Source organism: Hirundo rustica, chromosome 6, assembly GCF_015227805.2.
Source record: "Hirundo rustica isolate bHirRus1 chromosome 6, bHirRus1.pri.v3, whole genome shotgun sequence".
Lineage (NCBI taxonomy): Eukaryota > Metazoa > Chordata > Aves > Passeriformes > Hirundinidae > Hirundo > Hirundo rustica.
Window position 1 is genome coordinate 22876606 of NC_053455.1, and position 19076 is coordinate 22895681.

The window sequence follows — 19076 nt, forward strand, 5'->3', positions numbered from 1 at the left end:
CTGGCACCTAAGTACCCTCCCCTCCTCAAGCTCTGGGGACAGCAGTTGCAGTGTTACTTGTATATTTATTTAGGGCAGACTTATGAGAGTTTCAGCTCTTGTCTTGCCTTGAAAACTTTATTAGCTTTGATGTTGCTTTCCAAATGAACACCCTGCATTAACCCACATGATGTTCTAGCCTTCAGAACACTGAGCAGATTTGAACTCTGTGGAAAGACAGATCTGGAGTTTATTGACCTTCACACCCCATTACAAAGTCCACCTTTCTCTCAAGCTTATGTTTAATGAGATGACATGACGGGCTTAAGTAATGGGGTATAGTATTCATATGGATATAAACTACTCAAGCAAAGGCCTAGTCCTGCCTGTCTCTTCTTCCTCCTTTATCTTGCCCCTTGTGTCTCACAGCTTTGCCCCTTTGCCCTTGTTCTGACTCCTTCCTGATCCTCCCACCAGGTGACAATTTGAATTTTAAAGCCATTTACATTCCAAAATGTGCATAATCAGATTTTTATCCTGTACTTTTCTGATGTGACTTTTTTATTATGACATCAAGTACTGACCCATAATAAGGATGTAAATGCCCACTTTAATGTCTATTAGCAGTATCTGCAGATGCATATAAAATTATAGTATCATCACATAACTACATATTAACCTCTTGAGCTCCATGACAAACTCTCCAGGGAACACTGTATTCCAATTTTCAATTACCAGCAGTAGTTCAGTGACAAGCAGTAGAAGTTGTACTCATCCATATCCTAAACACTTGAGGTACTCGCAGAATGAGAGAGTAGACATATTCTAAATAGATCAGTCCTGACGCTTCCAGTTGCCAGTTATTTGTGACAAGTATCTGGGTTCTTCCCAGGAACAAATACACAGTTACATTTAAATATACATACACCTGGGATGTAACTTACCTGAAATAAATTTGTGGTTTTCAGCAAAGTTGTTTCTGAGTCATATGGTAGTGCACCATCATCACTTTACCCACAGCGATTAGCAGAGAGAAGATAAGGTGTCCAGCAACATACCATGTGTCATCTTTTATGCTTTGTTGAGCAAACAATGCACTTTGCTCAGAAAATGCCCACTTAGCACAGGTGTGAGGTGCAATGTGTGAGCAAGGAATGAAGTGGACTGCAGTACTTTACTGCAAGGATAAGAAAAACACAATTGCAGCTATCTGTCCAGTTCCAAAATGGTATTAATGGAAATTCAAATATTCTGATTTGCATCTTTCAGGTTAATGGAATCTGTTTACATGAGAAAATGGGCAATCAGCTGCAAACAGAGCCTGACAACCCACATCTAACAAACAAATATAAAAAAGCTTGAAGAGGGAGGTTGTTCGTGTTTGTCTTTTTGTTTTTAAAGATGCACTAATTTCTCTAGAAGATGTAAACCAAGAGCTCATGAAGAGAACAGAACAAGACTTAGGATAATAAAAACAATAGTTAGTACTATTCTCTCTTTGTACCCTTCTTTTTTCCAATCCAGCTCAGTCAGATGATTGATTCTGGTTCCAAGGGCATTCTTCCCAAAATACACACTAAGACTTCTGATATTTTAAAACTGCTGCATTGGGCATTAGAAGGCAGCTTACCATTTGTTAAACAACAAATGCAGGGTTTGCTTCACTAGACAATCATTACTTTGTAGTTTAGAGAAAAGAATCAAGAGGACAATACTCGAAAAATCAGTGCAAGACAAGAGTCAAAATTCATGTAAAAGTATATAAAGTGTGATTACTCCATAGCAAGTTTTCACCTACCTAGTGCTGTTTCTTGAGATGTAGTAGACAAGTTATTTCACAGCAGATTCTCTATGATACTATGCATTTGGGGCTGTTCTTTCAAATCCTTTGAAGCCCAGGAATTATAGTATTTCCAGAGACAAAACATACTTGGGGAAATTAAAATACCTTTATAAGGAAACTCCAGTACAAGTGAATACATACCAAGAAGTCCTAGCCCAAAAATTAATAATATATATATATACACACACAGATATACAATATATCTGGTTACAGATAAAAAGACTCAAAAGGGAAGAAATGGCTTTTCTACCATCATAAGTTGTCCCTTGGTCCATACACTTTACAATAATGCTAAATCAAATGATTACACAGTTTATTTTTGAGACTCTAACTTTATACAGAGCATATAAGGCATGCCTCCAGAGAGGTGAAGGGCAAGAACTGGAGGAGATGAGCACAAATGAGTCATACCCAATGCAGAAAGGACAAAGCAGGAGGCTGTCCAGGTTCTTGTGATGAAAGCAACTGACCATCAGCCCTGGAGATGCCTGCCTGCTGCCATCTCTCTCTTAGCTGAGAAGCCATGGAAAGCAACAAGGACAGTGCTCCTCACCTCATTAGTAATTGTGGCTGGATGTGCAGAAGCTCTGAGCACTTATAGCGGCTAAGGAAGTCTGTAGGAAATGTAATGTGGACCTACAAAAGGGTACAAAATCAGCCCCTGCAAATTGCCAGTGTCTATGTATCTCATCTTAGGCCCCTCAAATTCAGAGATATCTCCTGGGTTTTGCTTCAGTCTCAAACTCCTCACTTATGCAATAAGGTGACAATAACATTCAAGTGCTCAGTACACAAATTCATTAATATTCTGAGCTGTCATAGCAGGAGGTACCCTGATGATACTAACAAGGAAATTACTTCTTTCCTCTTCAGAGTGGAGACTGGATGCTGTGCAGTAAATAAAGCTTGAAGTCAGCCTAAATAAGGGGGAGAAAAAAATCAGAATGTACAGGGGGAGAAAAAAATCAGAATGTACAGCAGCTGTACATTCAGGGAGTCTCACCTGTCCTACACTAAGGCAGGAACCTCGTGTGAAAGGGGGCACATGGACAGAGACACACAAACTCAAACCTAACAACAATTCATGCAAGTGCCTGATTGCATTGCACTGTGCATGCAGAAGGGCACTGATTACAGCAACACGGGCCACTCAAATTGCAGCTTTGTTTCATCAGAGCACAAATTTTCTGGTTTATTTGTTACTTGAGGGATGGGTGGGGGCACTGAAGAAGATTCTTGTTTAAATGCCTAAATACGTATGTAAGCAGATGAAGCCCATGGTTTAGAGTCATGCAGTCTATCAGCGTGGGGAGGGTGAAACGTCACCTTCCCCAGGCAGCCCCAGCATTGTCTGAGTGCAGGACAACAGCCACATCTCATGGCCCTCTCTCCTCAGCCAGGAATCAAACCCTGCATGTCTTATTCCCTCCTTCCTGTCTCCACATCTGAAAGGACCAGCAAGGGATAAAAGATGCACGAAAGCTCCCCTTGCTGTTCCTTGGATGGCCAAGGAAGAAAACACAGGATTTCCTTCACTCACCATACAACATTCAGCAGTAGGAGTGCCTGACTCAAAATGGGAACATGTTTCCCCATGGAGGAGGGCTAGGTGAGTCCAAGCACTTGCAAATTATTTTGTGAAGCAGGGTGAAGAAGAGCCCTAAGACAACACTGGTGAACCTCTCAGGAAGCTGGTGTCAAAATTACTAGAAAAACATCAATGTCAGTGCTGACATTAGTTAATCAGAACCACTGGTCTGCCATCACAGCACCTGCAGGCAGTCTGTGAGCTACGACACTTCTCAGAGGAAGATTTCTCCAATCTTTAGGTACAGTTCTCCAATCTCCAGGTACATTTTTTAAAGTGTGTTTTGAAAACTCTGTGTGCTACATCTGCCCTATTGCAGCAGCTCCTGAGATCTGCTCACATTCTCCTATTCAGACACCTCCCTGTCACTCCCTTCCTAAAAATGAATTAAATGTATGCAGTTTACCACTTTGAAACCCTATACGATATTTCATTTTAAAAAGTAAGTATCTGCTCTTACTGGGAAATTGCTCTATGACAGTAGAGAACAAAATTTGTACCCCAGATTTGAAATACCCTTTTATTTATATGTGAAAAGTTCTCCATTAATACATAGCAAGTCAGCTTGCATTCATCTGTGGTTTCAGGCAATTATTATGAGCTGGAAAAGCCTGAAGCAAGGTTTCATGGTTTGAAAAATATCAAAATTGATCAATGCCATCATAGTCAGCCCTGTTATCAAACTTACCGTGAGTTATTCAAACTGAACTGAGAAAATTCTCAGCCCTGGGATGTAAAATTAAGGACATGTAAAAAGCACCATCCAACTTTTCCTTTTTAAATAGAAATTAATCCAATTATCACATTAAATGCTTCATTACTCAAAATTTAAAAATTACAAAATTGCAAGTAAGTGTAAGACTGAAACAGCTAATTTTTAGACATCTGAAATTTTTGACATTACCAATAGTATGGCAAATCTGAGCCCTTCCCATATGACAATCTATTGCTCCTTGTTCCAGCTCCTTATATCTAAAGAAAAAAAAAATCAACATATTTCACCAGGAACAATTCCCAATCCTCACAGGTGCAGCTTGTAGATGAGAGAGGAAAGTAATCACCTTTAAAAATTGGACAACCCTCTACTCCCACTATGGTGTTAAAAACTTGAAGCCATTTCCAAAGGATCTTGATATTTTTGTTTAAAAACATTCAGTCCACTTAGGATCTAATTTTTTACAGTTTATTCATTAGAACAGTTAAGGTAAAGGGATTCCTGTGTTGTTCCTACCAAAAATATGCATAGCTATTAATACTGGGACACAAGCACAGGCAAAAGAAAATTCAAAATCCTCTGCTCATTTGATCTTTGAAGTAACTGCTATCATGGAAAAACAGGAAGATGCCAATCTATCTTAAAAGGATGTTAATGGTGGCAAAATGAATTGATATTCATTAAACTATCAATTGAAACTGACCTGTCATTTAAATGACATCCCATTTGAGACTGGGCAGATCTGAAGCAGTGCCTTAGAAATGAAAGGCTATTTAAGAAATTCTGGAATTGTTTCAAATTCCAAACAGGGTGCATCTCACTTGTCTAGAGACAGTGTCCTGACAAACTGGGAAACAAAACCATTACAAAAAACCTCCAAAGAACGGACATGATAAATTACCTCAAATCCTTCACTCAAGTTTGCAATTCAAAGCAAGAAAAGCACAGTAACTCCCTACAGACCTTCAGATCACAGTTTATACTTTATACTTACAGAAACGGTCAAGGAAGCATGCAGATTAATGGAGAGCCCAATACTGTAAATCTAGTCAGATGTCAGCAAAACCCCTCTTCCCCCACTCTCACTTTATATCAGATAAAACACTTCTTTCATACATTGATTTATTTCCAGTTTCTATAATCAGAACAGAGATTCTGCAAGAGCCTCATTCAGAGAATACACATCTTATTTAAAACAGTGGAATACAAGCAGGAATCTTTCTTATTTACATGTTAACCTTAAAATAGAGTCCCAAGAACCCAGAGTCCTATCAAACAGCTAAATCTTATGACCTCATAAGATATTTGGGACATGCACAAGGCAGCTCTTCATAGACTCTGAGTAGACCTGTTTGTGAGCTATCTTTAGGAGAGCCCTCTGTGACTGCAGGAGGAAGCTAAAATGCAACTGATAGTAGCTTTGGCTCACTGTCTGGTGTTGTCAAAACTTGACGGAAAACTCAAGGACTTCTGCAATACCCTGGTCAGGCCAGACCAGTCTCAGATCATGGCCCTCTTAGAAATGCCTCCAGCAATGAAAACTCACATGCACCAGTCTAGGCAACCTAGGCTTTAGCTCCATGTTCATCTTTATGCCCATCTGCAAGACAAAAGATGATTTATTACTTAGTACCTCCAATGCCATAAAGAGTTTTCTGTCACACAGGCATGACAACTCCGATCCTCTTCTGAGAAAACTAAACAGACTGAGCTCTTAACAGACTTGCAAATTATAAATATGATTTGTACAAAATTGCACTATATTACTGCTAAAGGAAATGTAATAAATTTTTGAATTAAAAAAAAATTCTTACTTTCTAGGACCTTGTACACTGAAAAGCAGTGGTAAGAACTTCAGATTCAGACTCAACTGCCTAAATATCACCTCCTATGGTAGGTAGTGTCACAGCAGCGTTTGGGCAGCAAATACTAGCAGCATATTTGGATATATGAGTATACGAAGCCTGAGTAGCAATACTAGAACACTTTATAAGGAGTACCGTAAATGACTTTTACAGTTACTCTGTAACTGAAGAACGCTTTAAATGTAGACGTTAGAACTGAATGCATGTGGATGTGGAATACTGGGAATTGCATGCAGGAGTACAGATAAAGGTTAAATGACAAGTTTTACAGTATGAAGCTTATGCAAAATGGTCTATATGGGTTAGTGGATTACATAGGACTTGTTGACTGGGCATAAAAATACATGTGAAAAAAAGCCTCATTATCAAGAAAGAACAAGACTTTTCAACCTTGCTGGGAAAAAAAGCATTGTAAGAAACAATGTCAGGATGTTGATATTAGGGAAAATATTCCAAGAGATGCTATTTACTTATAAAGAGGGTAATTAATAAGAAAACTGATTACAAACAAAGATATGCTAATCCTTACTTGATTTCATCATCAGGATGTGTCCTTGTAAATATACATTTAAATCTAGTTGCAGGATAAATACTGCAACCAAAAGTTCAAAAATGTTTTCTCCAGCCTTGAAAAAAAGTTTGTACATCTTTTGTACATCACTGGGCTGAGAGAACACTGAAAAAAAGTATCACTATATTACTGTTTCATCATCATACAGTACCCCCCAGGTATCCAATCCAGGTCACTGTGAGAGACACTACGAAGACAAGCAGACCTTTGGTCTCACACAGTACAGCCTTTTTCATGCTGTTCATCCCATTTCCTTCAGAGGTTAAAAGGACAAGAGGGCAGCTTTGCAAAACTCTGATCATCCTTGTAATACTGGCATCTCTCCTTTAGGATATTGAATACTTTAGCTCATAACACACAGGGCTCAGCAATACTCTTCCTGATTATTGCCTGCAAGTATATATATTTTGCCTCTTTCTCTCATATAACAGGCTGTAGCAGTCCATTTTCCAGTTTTACTAATTCTTTAAGTTGGTACAAGAATTCTCTTTACATAGTATGCCAGTGAGCACATCTTTTCAACTTGCTGGACTCACAGTGACAGCTATGCTTGCAGTTGGGAAGGCATTCTAGCCTCATTAAACTTGAGAAGGATGTTGAAAGTTCCTTCTGTCTCCACAGTGTAAATCTGTATTATGTCATGTGACTGAGGCCCAGCCACATGTGGGACTCCAGGCACTGGTGCCAGTTTAGCCTCCCTGTACTTGCCTGTGGCACTATTCCACCTTCTTAAAAAAGAGATGCTTTGGTATAATTAAGACATTATTTCCTCTGTGCTGAGTTCAAGCCTTGTACTGGGTAAAGTTAATGCCTAAGATAATCTTATTTTACCTCCTGTATAGCAAGTGTCCCCTTATGCTTTATGCCTTAAGAAGCATTACTGTAAAGTATCTTTCCTGCATTTGATGGTACAAAAGGATGTCTCAATCACAAAACACAAATACAAGAACAGAACAGAATTCTGGAACAGAATACAAGAAACAAAGACACAGAAATGAAGTATCACAATGAAAACTGAAGTTCATCTTCCTTTGATAGTCTCCTAACAGACTATTAAAATACATTTTCTGAACAAATGCAGCATCCTTCACTTTTACTTTACTGAAAAATACTTTGATTACAAACTCTTCCTCATGACAACAAAGCAAAGTTCTTATCCGCTTGACATAATTTCTTTTCAACATCTAGGCACACATCCTGTTTTTTGTAGCATCTTCCTTCTTCAGTACAGAAGGGGTTACAATAAAAGAGGCACTCCATCATGCCTCTTGTTGCCCTTCCTACCATTTCCCTTCTCATCCTCTGCCCACTAAGCAGGTCTCTGCAACATCCACAAAATAACAGCAAGAGCATCTACAGTTTGAAGGACAGCACTAACCTACTCAACATCATTATTCAAGAATGATGCTGACAAGACACACCTCTGCATACCACAATCACAAAGCAAATCTATCATTCAGTAGCACTAGTCCCAGCCTCTAACAAGTTTCTCTCCAGCTCCTGTTTTGCTGCTTTCTTCATTCGTTATTGTACCTTAAAATCGTAAATCCATCAGGACAGAAACTACTTTCTTTTAATTCAGGCTTCTCCAGTACTTACCAAACTGGGCATTAAGCCTGGAACTACTGGAAATATGCAAAGAACAACTAGAAAACGTGCTTCTCTCAGTTCCTGATTTCTCTTCCACTGAATGCCCATCTTCTCCCTATACAGAGAAGTATGTCATTTTGAGATTGGTCACCGCCATCTATGAAAAACTGTTGCAATTGCACATGGTCCTCAGAGACAAGAAGGGGTATGGTATCTATACATCACTTTTCTAAAAACACAAGGAGTACTGGTGGAGTGATAGGCTAGTCAGCCCTATCTCAGTGCCCTGTAGCTTTATGAAGCAAGTTTTAGAAGCCATTTCTAGGCACCCAAAGGACAAAGATGTGACGAGGAACAGATAGACAGATTAAATGATGGAAAATCAAGCCTATGAACTTGTTTTCTACGATGGAACGACAGGCTCTGAGGATGCACAGAGGGCAGCGAATGATGTCTCCACTGACTTCAGTAAGCTTCTCGATGCAGTCTCTCATAGCACCCTTCCAGCCAGATGGGGGAGGTATGGACTGGATGGCACCCAGTAAGAAAGTTCAGAGAGCAGCTGGCCAGCTAAATCAATCAATGGTTTGAAATCTGCATGATGGCCATTTATGAAAAGCATGCCTTACAAGACAATACTGGGATTGATAGTGCTCAGAGATCGTAAGTGACCTGGTGGAAAAAGACAGAACATACTCTCAACAAGATCAGAAATAATGGCATGTTGAAGAAGGGAGCCACTGATATGCTGGAGGGTGGGGGTACCACCAAGAGGGACTTGAAGAGATTGGAGGAATGAAAAGCCAGAACTATCATGACGTTAATAATTAAAATAGAATAGTTCAATTGGAATGGACCTAAAATTAATAACTAGTGAAACTGACTGACCATTTCAGGACTGCACAGAAATTAAAGGGCATTGTCCAAACGTCTCTTAAGCCCCAATAGGCTTGGGACATCAACCATCTCTCTAGGAAGCCTGCTCCAAGTGTTTGACCACTCTCTCTGCATAGAAGTGTCTCCTAATGCCAAGTCTAAATCTCCCTTGGCACACGTCTGAACCATTCCCATGTGCCCTGTGACTAGATACCAGGGAGAAGAGACCAGCATCTCTCTCTCTCCACTTCCCCCCCTCAGGAAACTGTAGAGAGCAGTCTCCTTTTCTCCAAACCAGACAAAACCAAATTGCTTCAGCACTTCCCACAGGATATACCTTCCAGCTCTTTCACCAAGTTGCCATTTATTACTTGCTCTGTTTTAAAGTTCCATCATGATCTAGTCGAGGGATTGTCCCACTCTGCTCTGGTGCAGTCTCACCTCAAGTCCTGTGTGCAGTTTACACTGCACACAGGAAGGATATAATATAGGAAGGATATAAAGCTATTAGAGAGCATCCAAAGGAAAACTTAAGGTAGTGCTGCTCCTGCATATATTTAAGAACTCCTTTTTAAAGCGCATCCAGTCTTCCTAGATTCTTTTGCCCTTCGAGACTGACTCCCAAGGGATTTTCCCTGATCTCCCGAACAGGCCAAAGTCTACCCCCTTGAAGTCCATGGTGGAAGTTCTGCTGGTGCCCTTCCTTCACCCAGTATTGAAAACTCTAACATTTCATGGTCACTACGTCCAAGACAGCCACCAACCACCACATCTCCCACCACACCGTTTTTGTTTGACTTGATCCCTGTGGGTCCCTTCAAACTCAGGATATTCTATGATTTAAAGGACTTTACATGCCTTTCAGTAGCACCCAGTATGATCTCCTCTCTAATTTTTCCAGGTACTGGGGCTAGACTAGCAGGTCTGTGTTTCTTGGGTCTTGCTTCATGCCCTTCTTGTGAACTAGAATAACGCTGAGTAGCTTCTAGTCAGCATGGACCTTTCCCAGACTACCAAAACCTTTGGGAGGGATTGAGAGAGGTCATGCTACAACTACCACTAGCTCCTTCAGTACTCTGGAGAGAATCCCACCTGGCCTCCTAGGCTAACATTCAACTGGTCCCTTACAATCTCCATGTACACAAACAGAAGGTCACTATTCCCACAGTAACAGTCCTCCAAATCAGATGACAGGGCAGCCCAAGGTCTGTCAGTAATCTAAGAAACCAAGGCAAAAAGAGTAGTGAATGCCCCCACTTTTTATCACTCCAGTTTGTTAGGTGAACATCTACAACAAATATCCAATGTTTTCCTTAGACTTCCTCTTGCCATTTATGTACTTCAAAAAGTCCTACTTGTCTGACACAACACTGGCCAGTTTCAACTCTAATTAAGTTTTGGTCTTTCGTATCTTCTCCCCGTGTATGTAACTACGGCTCTGTAATTTTTCTCTGAAGCTTGACCTAGCTTCCAGAGATCATACAATCTCTTTCTCTTCCTGAGATTCAAGAGGAGTTCCCTGTTAAGCTGGTCTTCTGCATGACTTGGCTTTCAACATAGAGGGATCACCTGCTCTTGTGCTATTAAAAGGTGATTCCTAAAAACTGACCAGCACTCAAGAGACAGCATACTAGCAACTAGCTCACTGAGTCACCTAAAGTTAGCCCTGTTGAAATTCAGGGTAGCAATTTTGCTGACTGTTTTCCTCATTACATCAAAAATTTTAAAATTACCCATTTCATGATCCTGTGGCAAAGACAGCCACCTACCATCATATCTCTCAAAAGTCCTTTTTTATTAATAAATAAGAGGTTTAGGAGGGGATCCTTCCTAGTTGGGTCATTGAGTACTTGTGACTACAAATTGTCTTCAACATATTTCAGGAATTTCCCAGACTTGCTTGTCACACCAGTATGGTATTCCCAGGTCCTGTCCGCAAAGCTGAAGTCTCCCATAAGGACAAGGAGAAAGACAGCTGGAGAGAAGACAAAACTGAAAAAAGACTGGAGAGTCCTGGTTGACAAAAAGTGAAATATGAGTGAGCTGTGTATCTTTGAAGCAATAATCACTTACTGGAACACCTTCGCAGAAGCACAGCTACCAAATCAATGCATGTTATTACTCCTTTCTACTCAAGTAATCCCATGGGAAGCAGTATCCTTCACACTGAGTATTGCATGAGCAGAGTGAGTTCTAAGAAATCTGCCTTAGCTGAAAAAAGAAAAGGCAAAACGATGGACTTATTTTATTCATCTAAGAATGCTGTAGATATTAAAATCTATCAAGTTACTGAAGATATATTTTGATAAATACCCTGGAGTAATAAGATACAGGATCCATTTAGCTTGCTTACCACTCAGGAGAATCAAATTTGGTTGAGAATCTGACTGACTTGTAAATGGATTCTAACCTAGAAATAGGAAAGACAGGGCAGCTACAATAACTGGAGTGTCCTGGAACTTCCAGGAAGTTGCCGTGGCAGGAAGTATGTCTTGTCAAGGCAAGACCCACCACAGCTGCTCTTCACTACTGCCACAGATACAATCAGCCCTTAAAGGCAAGAAGTACCTCCTAGGAGCTTACAACCTAAGTAAGGGCTTAAACAGATAACACTGCTACTGACCTCAACAGGGAAATCTGATAAATTCTCTTTCCCTGCCCCCTGAGAAAAATCACAAGAAGCATTGTAATCCACTCTTCCACCACCACAGCGAGATGAAGGCTCTTGATTTCTTAACATCTTTCTTGAAAAAGTTTTTAAAGCACCCTGACATCAGAGAAGAGAAAAACCACTTTGGACAATACTCAGAATGTAGCAAGATATATCACAATTGATTTTAAAAAGGGAATACAATGGCTAAAATATAAAATTTTAGTTGAATGATTAGTAACCTGAGTCAGTCTGTTGAACAGACTCAAACTAAGAGAGGTTGTGGAGGATACTCCATGAGATCAAAACCACTCAATTTCACAAATGCTCTTTTAGGGAACCACTCCCTATCATTGGAGCAGCATGCAGTTTAGATTACAAGGCTTCAAATTCTAAATTTTATCTACAAGTTGTCAGGAGAACATGACCACCTTTCTCATCTACTTTACTCATGAGTCAAGATACTACTCTTGAGAGTAGTAAAAGAGATTTACCGTCTCTTCAGATGTTTTAGATTACAGGCCCTCTAGATATGAAACTTCCTGTGTTACCCCTTAGGCACCATTGTTCAAAATAGCTACAAATAAGACAAAGCCATGACAACTTTTAAACAGGAGCTCTTCTTCCTTCACAAACTGTTACAGCTTGCCCTATACTTTAAATGGACTTCTGTATTCCTTCATTAAGGTAAAAAGGGTTTCCCTGTTCTAATTACTTCTAAAATGTACCACCCAAAAAAGAGTTTTTAGAAGGATTTATAGTGACAGATCTGACAGTTTGCTTGTGCTGCAAAATATAAATCCAATTTGGATGTCTCCCCAAGAATAAGTAGGGTATTAGGGGATCAGACACAGTGTGTATGTAGTATAACTAAATATATTTGTCAATCGTGATTTAGCAAGTCATCCAGTTTCTGTTTCGTGTATATTATGATAATTTCTGATTTTAATACACAGTTAATATAAATCACTGGTTCATATTCCCCAAACAAATTTGTCCCTCAGTCATTCGATTTTTAAGAGAGCAGAAAAACTGCAAAATCACTGAAATTACGCAAATATTGCTATCTGCTCAAGAGTGCTAAATGCACCACCACAACCAAAATAGATTTTACAAGTTTAAATAGTCCTGTCTGAAAGCTCCAATGAGGAAAGCAAAAAGTTCTATTCATACAAATAGATCCTATTTTAAAAGGATTTAAGAAGCTGTGAAGCCACCTGTTCCTTGGCACATGCTATACAGGTACATATTCTGAAAACATAGTCCAAGATAAGCTCCAGAGTTATTAAAGAGAGGGAAAAAAATTCCTGTCCATATATTCTGCAACACAGAAGGTAACAACAGACCAAGTGAAAGTTCTATGAAGATAATCTCTTTAGTGTATACTGCAGTGCAATGTGCAATCGAGACACCTCCAGTAGGTATAGGAGACAATACTTTTGAAGGGAGAGAAAGCATGATACAGAAGGAGTCTGATCTATACCCATAATGCTCTGAACTCATGTGACACTTTAAATGGCTTTTTTGTTCAATGGCATGTTAATTTCAACAAGCATCCTTTAGAAACACTAACACATTTTTTAGTTTATACACTGAGATATGGATGTTTTGTGTAATCTTCTACCATACTGCAACAATATTCAAGGGTCCAAGGTTTCTATCCAGGACACCAGTTTGCACATTTACATCCAAGTAGTTTTCCCAAATCCTTATGCAGCAGGAGGTTTAGGAGTGAACATTCAACACACAATAAAGACTGAAGACATTCAGAACTAGGAAGAAGGAAAAGGTCTAATGGACAATGCTGCCAGTGAGCTAATGGCAGCTTCTATGTAGACAAGCACCAGATTTGCTTTGCCAGTAGCAACATGATTGGAGTCCATTAGCACTTGGCCAGAAAACACTCTGCTAATACAGGATTCAGGTTCCATGTTTCAATGTGTTAGCATTCCCTCCTCATTCCCCAGCAAAGAAATCCTTCTGGCCTGGAAGCAAGGAGAGGGAGACTCCTGCCTCCCTGAATGGCAGTGGGACTTTCACCCTGAAAATGCCAAATACACAAACAAGCAACACGTCCAGGGGGTGAATAAAGATCTGAAAACCCAAAAGAATCTGTACATAACCCATTACATATGAGCTGGAATCAGGGAAAGAGATGAATTCATAATAAATACAATGATAGCAGGAAAATTTCTAAAAGCCACTGCAGTCCCAATATTGATTACCTTTTCTTAAACATAGGTTCACAAACATGACTTAGGTGTGTGAGGCACACAGACCAGCCTGGATGATGGCACACATTATGCACCAATACTGAAGATACCACTACTGCCAAACAAGATGCTTGGTGCAGACCAACACCAGAGTCAAACACTTTCAAAATCGAGCAAGTTTTTACAGTCTCAATGCTTCCTTTTAGCTGTATCCAGGGCTCTTCTCTGGTGGCATTTTAAAAAGGTTACTGGAGGCAGCAATAGTAGATTTCTCAGCTGCTGGTGTTTTCCCAGTCCACTCAGAGTTCTGGGATCTCAAGGATGGTGTTGCTGGTTGCTCTGATTCTGCTGCATCCATGTGAACAGATAATGTTGCTGGAATATAAAATTGCAGGAAAGGGGAAACAGAGGAAGACAGTAAGAAAGGGCAATAAAAAAGTTAGAACAACTGACTTCATGGCAAACCCCTCATATATATAATTTCTTTTATGAAAATATTATGCACTGAATTTCTAGACGTTTTCATCCAAATTCCTTTGAAATACAGGTTCTTGATAGCATTAACAATTTTGCTACAACAATTCACACATTCAGAACTCTAAGTTCCCAGTTCACTAACTAGTTCCCTTAGTCAGCGTTCCTGTTGAAAATCAGAAGTTTTAGCTGTCTCATATTTAAAGTGAATCAATTCACAATCACTCATCTTAAAATAACTTGGACTCCTGGCAAAGACTCGATTAACTCTCTACTTGAGACTTTCAAAGTCTCTGAAGGCAAATTTGAGGTTGCTAAGTTCACCTAAAGAGGAAAGCATACCTCTCCTCACCCAGTAAGGGCAGTACCATGAACCTCCAAAAATATCCAACATGGTAAATCAGCATATTATGACAAGAAACTCCTTGCCAAACTACGTTGAAATCTATTCTGATTTTCTCAATACAATCACCGCTTCCAAATGGGACAGGCTATAATAGCTAGAGAGATTTGCAGATCCATAGCTCAACCCAACAGTCACCCAAACTTCCAGAAGCCTTGTCAAAAACCTAGAGATATGAGAGTTTACTCCAATTCTCAGTATCCTCAATCACTCAATCCTCACAAGCAGAACAGGGCCGGGTAAAGAGGAGTAATTGCCATAGGAGTCTTTGGCGCAAACAGGAATTTTTTAACAAGTAACTACTTCAATACAAAACACATTTCTTCATTGCAGTCTCACAACAGAAAATAGTTGTTTGTGTACTTTAATTACAAGTTGCATCTGCTGCTCTGTAGTGGATGAAGGATAAAGAGGCCACAGCAAGCCTCAACTAGAGGAGAGATTGCTTTGAAGTTTAAATAAAAAGTTGGTTCAATGCTTGACGTTCCACGTTAAGTAGATCTGGAACCCCAACAATGCTGTTCCTGGATATCCAAAACAGTGAGTCATTCCCATACAGCTACAACACAGCTGATAAAAGTACCTTGCAATTTTACATCCAGCCCATCATCTTCCTCCATCTAAAGGCCATATGAAAAAAACCCGAACTAAGTCAGTCCTTAAACTCACAATCACCACTAATGTGCACCTGGCTAGCAGCCGCCTCACTCAGGCTCTACATCTTCACTCATAAAAAGAAAAAAGGAAAAGGCCTGAAACTGGCTTCTTGTTTCTGGGTATGACAAAAAGTAAATTAGGAAGAAATAGGAGTGGGAAAATTCACCAAACTGCTATTATTCATCAGACTGTTCTCCAATAAGCAGTTTCACAGGCTGCTAACTGTCACCCTTTTTACAAGCTAAGTGTGAATACATGCCAAGGCAGACAAAAATCTATTTATGCAGATTTTTACCTTAGACTCACTGTAACAGCTGATTAGGATGCCAGTTACCATGTGCACTGCTACATACATTATTAACCACATAAACATTAAAAACATCAGTGTAAGATCAGTAGTTGTTCACCATTTATTGCACAACCATCCATACTTGCAGCCTATTCTGACAAAACGGAGACAGACATGAGAGTCTTCATCAGATTCCTTTCAAACCAGAGAATAACTTTCACCAGAATAACATTTTATGTAGTATTTCTTAGATAAGCTCTACTGTGCCACTGGGGATAATATTCCAAATGTACTGTACTGCAACGCAAAGTAACTAAACACAAGGACACTATCCATGCCTTTGAAGTCTCAGATCACTGAAGTGTCAAAGGACCTCTACCACCACAGACCTTCTTCCCCCTTTGCACTGGCTGTTGGTCACTGAGTTGGACAAATTTCTGCTCTAATCCAGTACAGTCAGCCTTAACTTCCTCCAGATTTCCTTATTCTACTGCCAAACTACACCAGCCAGATTTTTTGTTCTTATCTGGTGAAGGCCTCATGTTTTAGGGCGTACACTGATTGTGTACTGTGGAAAACATTAATTTTCAGTCTCTCTGAATAGTTGCATAAGTTTGCCCAACTTAATTTTGATAAAAAAATACTTCCTGAAGTGCAAATTAATTCTGAATTTTCTACCCACTTTTTGTTGTTCTCAACAGCTCAGTTATGGTATTTAGGCCAGTTAGCCTCAAAGAGCAGCATTAATACCAGATTTTTAATACTTTAGCAATACAATAGAGACCCAAGGCACTTCTACAGTAATGCAGTTTTTTGATGTTCATGCAAGGGTCTCTGGGAAAAGATACTTTAACAGAACTCATAAAACCTCACATTCATGAAAGTATGTGAGAAGAAGACATAGAATAAGATTAATTGTTTGGTTCCCAAATAAACATTATCTCTAGCTGCTTTTTCTCATTCCTGCGCTAAGGAGGGAAATAGCACGCACCTCTCATCTGCCTTTTATTAGCATCTTCTGATTTCAGCCAAATTCAACTCAAAACTTTCTGTGGATGGGGGGGGAGGGGTGTGTGAGGCGACAGGGGAAGATTTGTAGCTGCATGTTTAAGAAAGAAGCTAAATTCATCACAATGACAGGGGATAGTGTTGGCAGAGATTTGAGCTATTTATTCTTTTAGGAAAATCCTATAAAGAATGACACGAGGAAGCCTCTATCTGCAGTCTTGTTCATCACACTGGTGAGGAGTCCGATAACAGATGTATGCAGTAGCGTGATTTAGTGCCGGGAGCTGGCCCCTGATGTGTATTAATACAGCGGCAAAGCGGAACGAGCCCCTCTTCATCACTCATCTCTATAAAAGAGGTGGAATCCGAGATGGCCCGATGTTCGGCAGAGCAAGCCCATTTGTTCTGCTGACTGATGAAGCCAGCTCAGGCTGTGTCCTTCACCTCCATGGGGCACTCAGGTTGCAAAAAAGGAGATCACTGAAGCAGGACCTGGTCAACAAGTGAGACGAGAGCAGTTGGACTCAGCGAAGGAGCCATTTAAAGGTGAAGAAATCCAGCACTCTCTGCCAGCGTGACAGGTACGGGTCTGCATTCTGATCTACCTGTGCTTCACCTTTTGCAGAAGTAAAACACCACAAACACAAAAAGCCTCAGAAGTGAAAAACAATGAGGCTGCCGTGACTCCTCACAAACATGGGCGAAAAATTTTTATCTCATCAATATCCAACAAATGTAAGAGCGTCCAATTAATCCTACATCACTGCAGAATAATACTATGTATCTTTTTAGGTATTAGTAATTCTGTAGCAAAATCTCCTTTGACAGAAATAACATCAGATTCCAGAAGTTTCCAAGTTACATGTCCAGGTTGTGCTTCAGCTGTAATTGGGAGTCTATAGTAGAACGTCATTTAGGACGCAGCTTCAGTTACCGAATAGTAAGTTTATTTCCACTAATCAGTATTGCAGCAAATCCCACCCACAGCTGTTCACTTGGCTGAGGATATTTCTAAACAGGGTCTGAGGAAGAGATCTTTACCATTTCTGACCATTAAAGACTTTGCAGTCCTTGTCTCTTGATGATCAGCATATGCATGCTACCCATACTCTACTAACTATGCTTCTTACTTATTTTCTAATACATAATAATCCTCTCTCCCTCATCCATAATAAGAAAGCTTTCCAAATCCCTGTGCTATTTTCCACAGCTAAGTTCCACTCCAGATGCACTCTTAATTCTTCAAAAAGTGTTCACTATACAATTTGCCTAATCAGGTAAGTACAATTTAAATAATATTTTGAAACATGCAGGCATGGAAACAGAAGCTCTCCTTATAGAAAGTGCCCAGCAATGCAGTACAGAATACACTCTGAATAACAAATAAATGGACAGGTAACAGGGGACAGTGAGACATTAGCACTCATGCCAAGAAAATCTAGTATTCCAGTGCTAAGATTCTGTGGTTTCAGATACTATCCTTTTTACTACAGAAGTTTAAATATTCCGAAATGGAAAACTCAAAAGCCAGGAAAGAATAACCTAAATAAATAATCAATGATAGATGAGACTCTTGCTGAACAACAGATTATTAATGTTCTTTACTCTTCTTTTTTAATACAGAACCTTTCCAACAGTTTGCAATCCAGATCAGTGGCCTGGAGAGAAAGCTCAGCTTTCTTCCCTGCTTCATTATTCTGTCTATCCACCAGCCCAAGGAAGAAGCACAAACTTCCTCCTATTAATCATCAGTTTATTTGGTCTTCCCCACTGTTTTCACATCTCCATTTTTTCCATCATCTTACACACTACCTTGTTACTGCATTACAAGAATAGTTATTTAATGAACTAGTTGGAAGAACATGCACCAGTGGACAGTCACAAGATAGGGTAAGGAGAAAGGACAGAAAGAAGCATCCTAAAACCCACCATGTTCACCAGACTAAAGCTTTTTCATATTCTGTTGACTAATCAATGACTTTTCAGAAATTTGCCACATGAAAATAGACCAGCATTTTAATGACTACATGCCCATAACAAGAAAAAACTATTTTCATCCAGAAGAATAAGACAACCCCCAGGGAATAAGTGGTTTCACGCAGTGATGATACAAAAATTGCCAGATTTTTGCTCCTGTGAAGGTGTCTACAAATAGCCTGCTAAAGGGCATGAGAGCCACCACCTAATGCCAGCCCAACACTGAAGGAATACACTGTGCATACTGATTAACTGCCTATTACCATGAACTGCATAATTTAGGACAGTGGAAATAACACCTTATGAAGAAGCAGATTACTATTCACAGTAAGGTGAAACACTGCAAATTATATTAACTTAACATTGCTACATTGCCAA

At 39.7% G+C, this 19076-nt stretch overlaps 1 protein-coding gene across 7 annotated transcripts in view; it reads right to left on the bottom strand.

The window, feature by feature from the left end:
* Positions 1 to 306: 306 nt before the first annotated feature.
* GPATCH2L (G-patch domain containing 2 like) overlaps positions 307 to 19076 on the bottom strand; it is a 45468-nt gene continuing 26698 nt past the window's right edge. For 4 of the 7 annotated variants that reach the window (XM_040065941.2, XM_040065938.1, XM_040065939.1 and 1 more), the window contains exon 11: positions 13034 to 14265. In XM_040065941.2, the coding sequence (XP_039921875.1) occupies positions 14093 to 14265 (173 nt within the window). In that variant the 3' untranslated portion in view covers positions 13034 to 14092. Of the gene's footprint in view, positions 5726 to 13033; positions 14266 to 16862; positions 17214 to 19076 lie in introns of those variants that run through there. The other 3 variants (XR_009207911.1, XM_058420846.1, XM_058420845.1) reach the window with 3 other exon arrangements.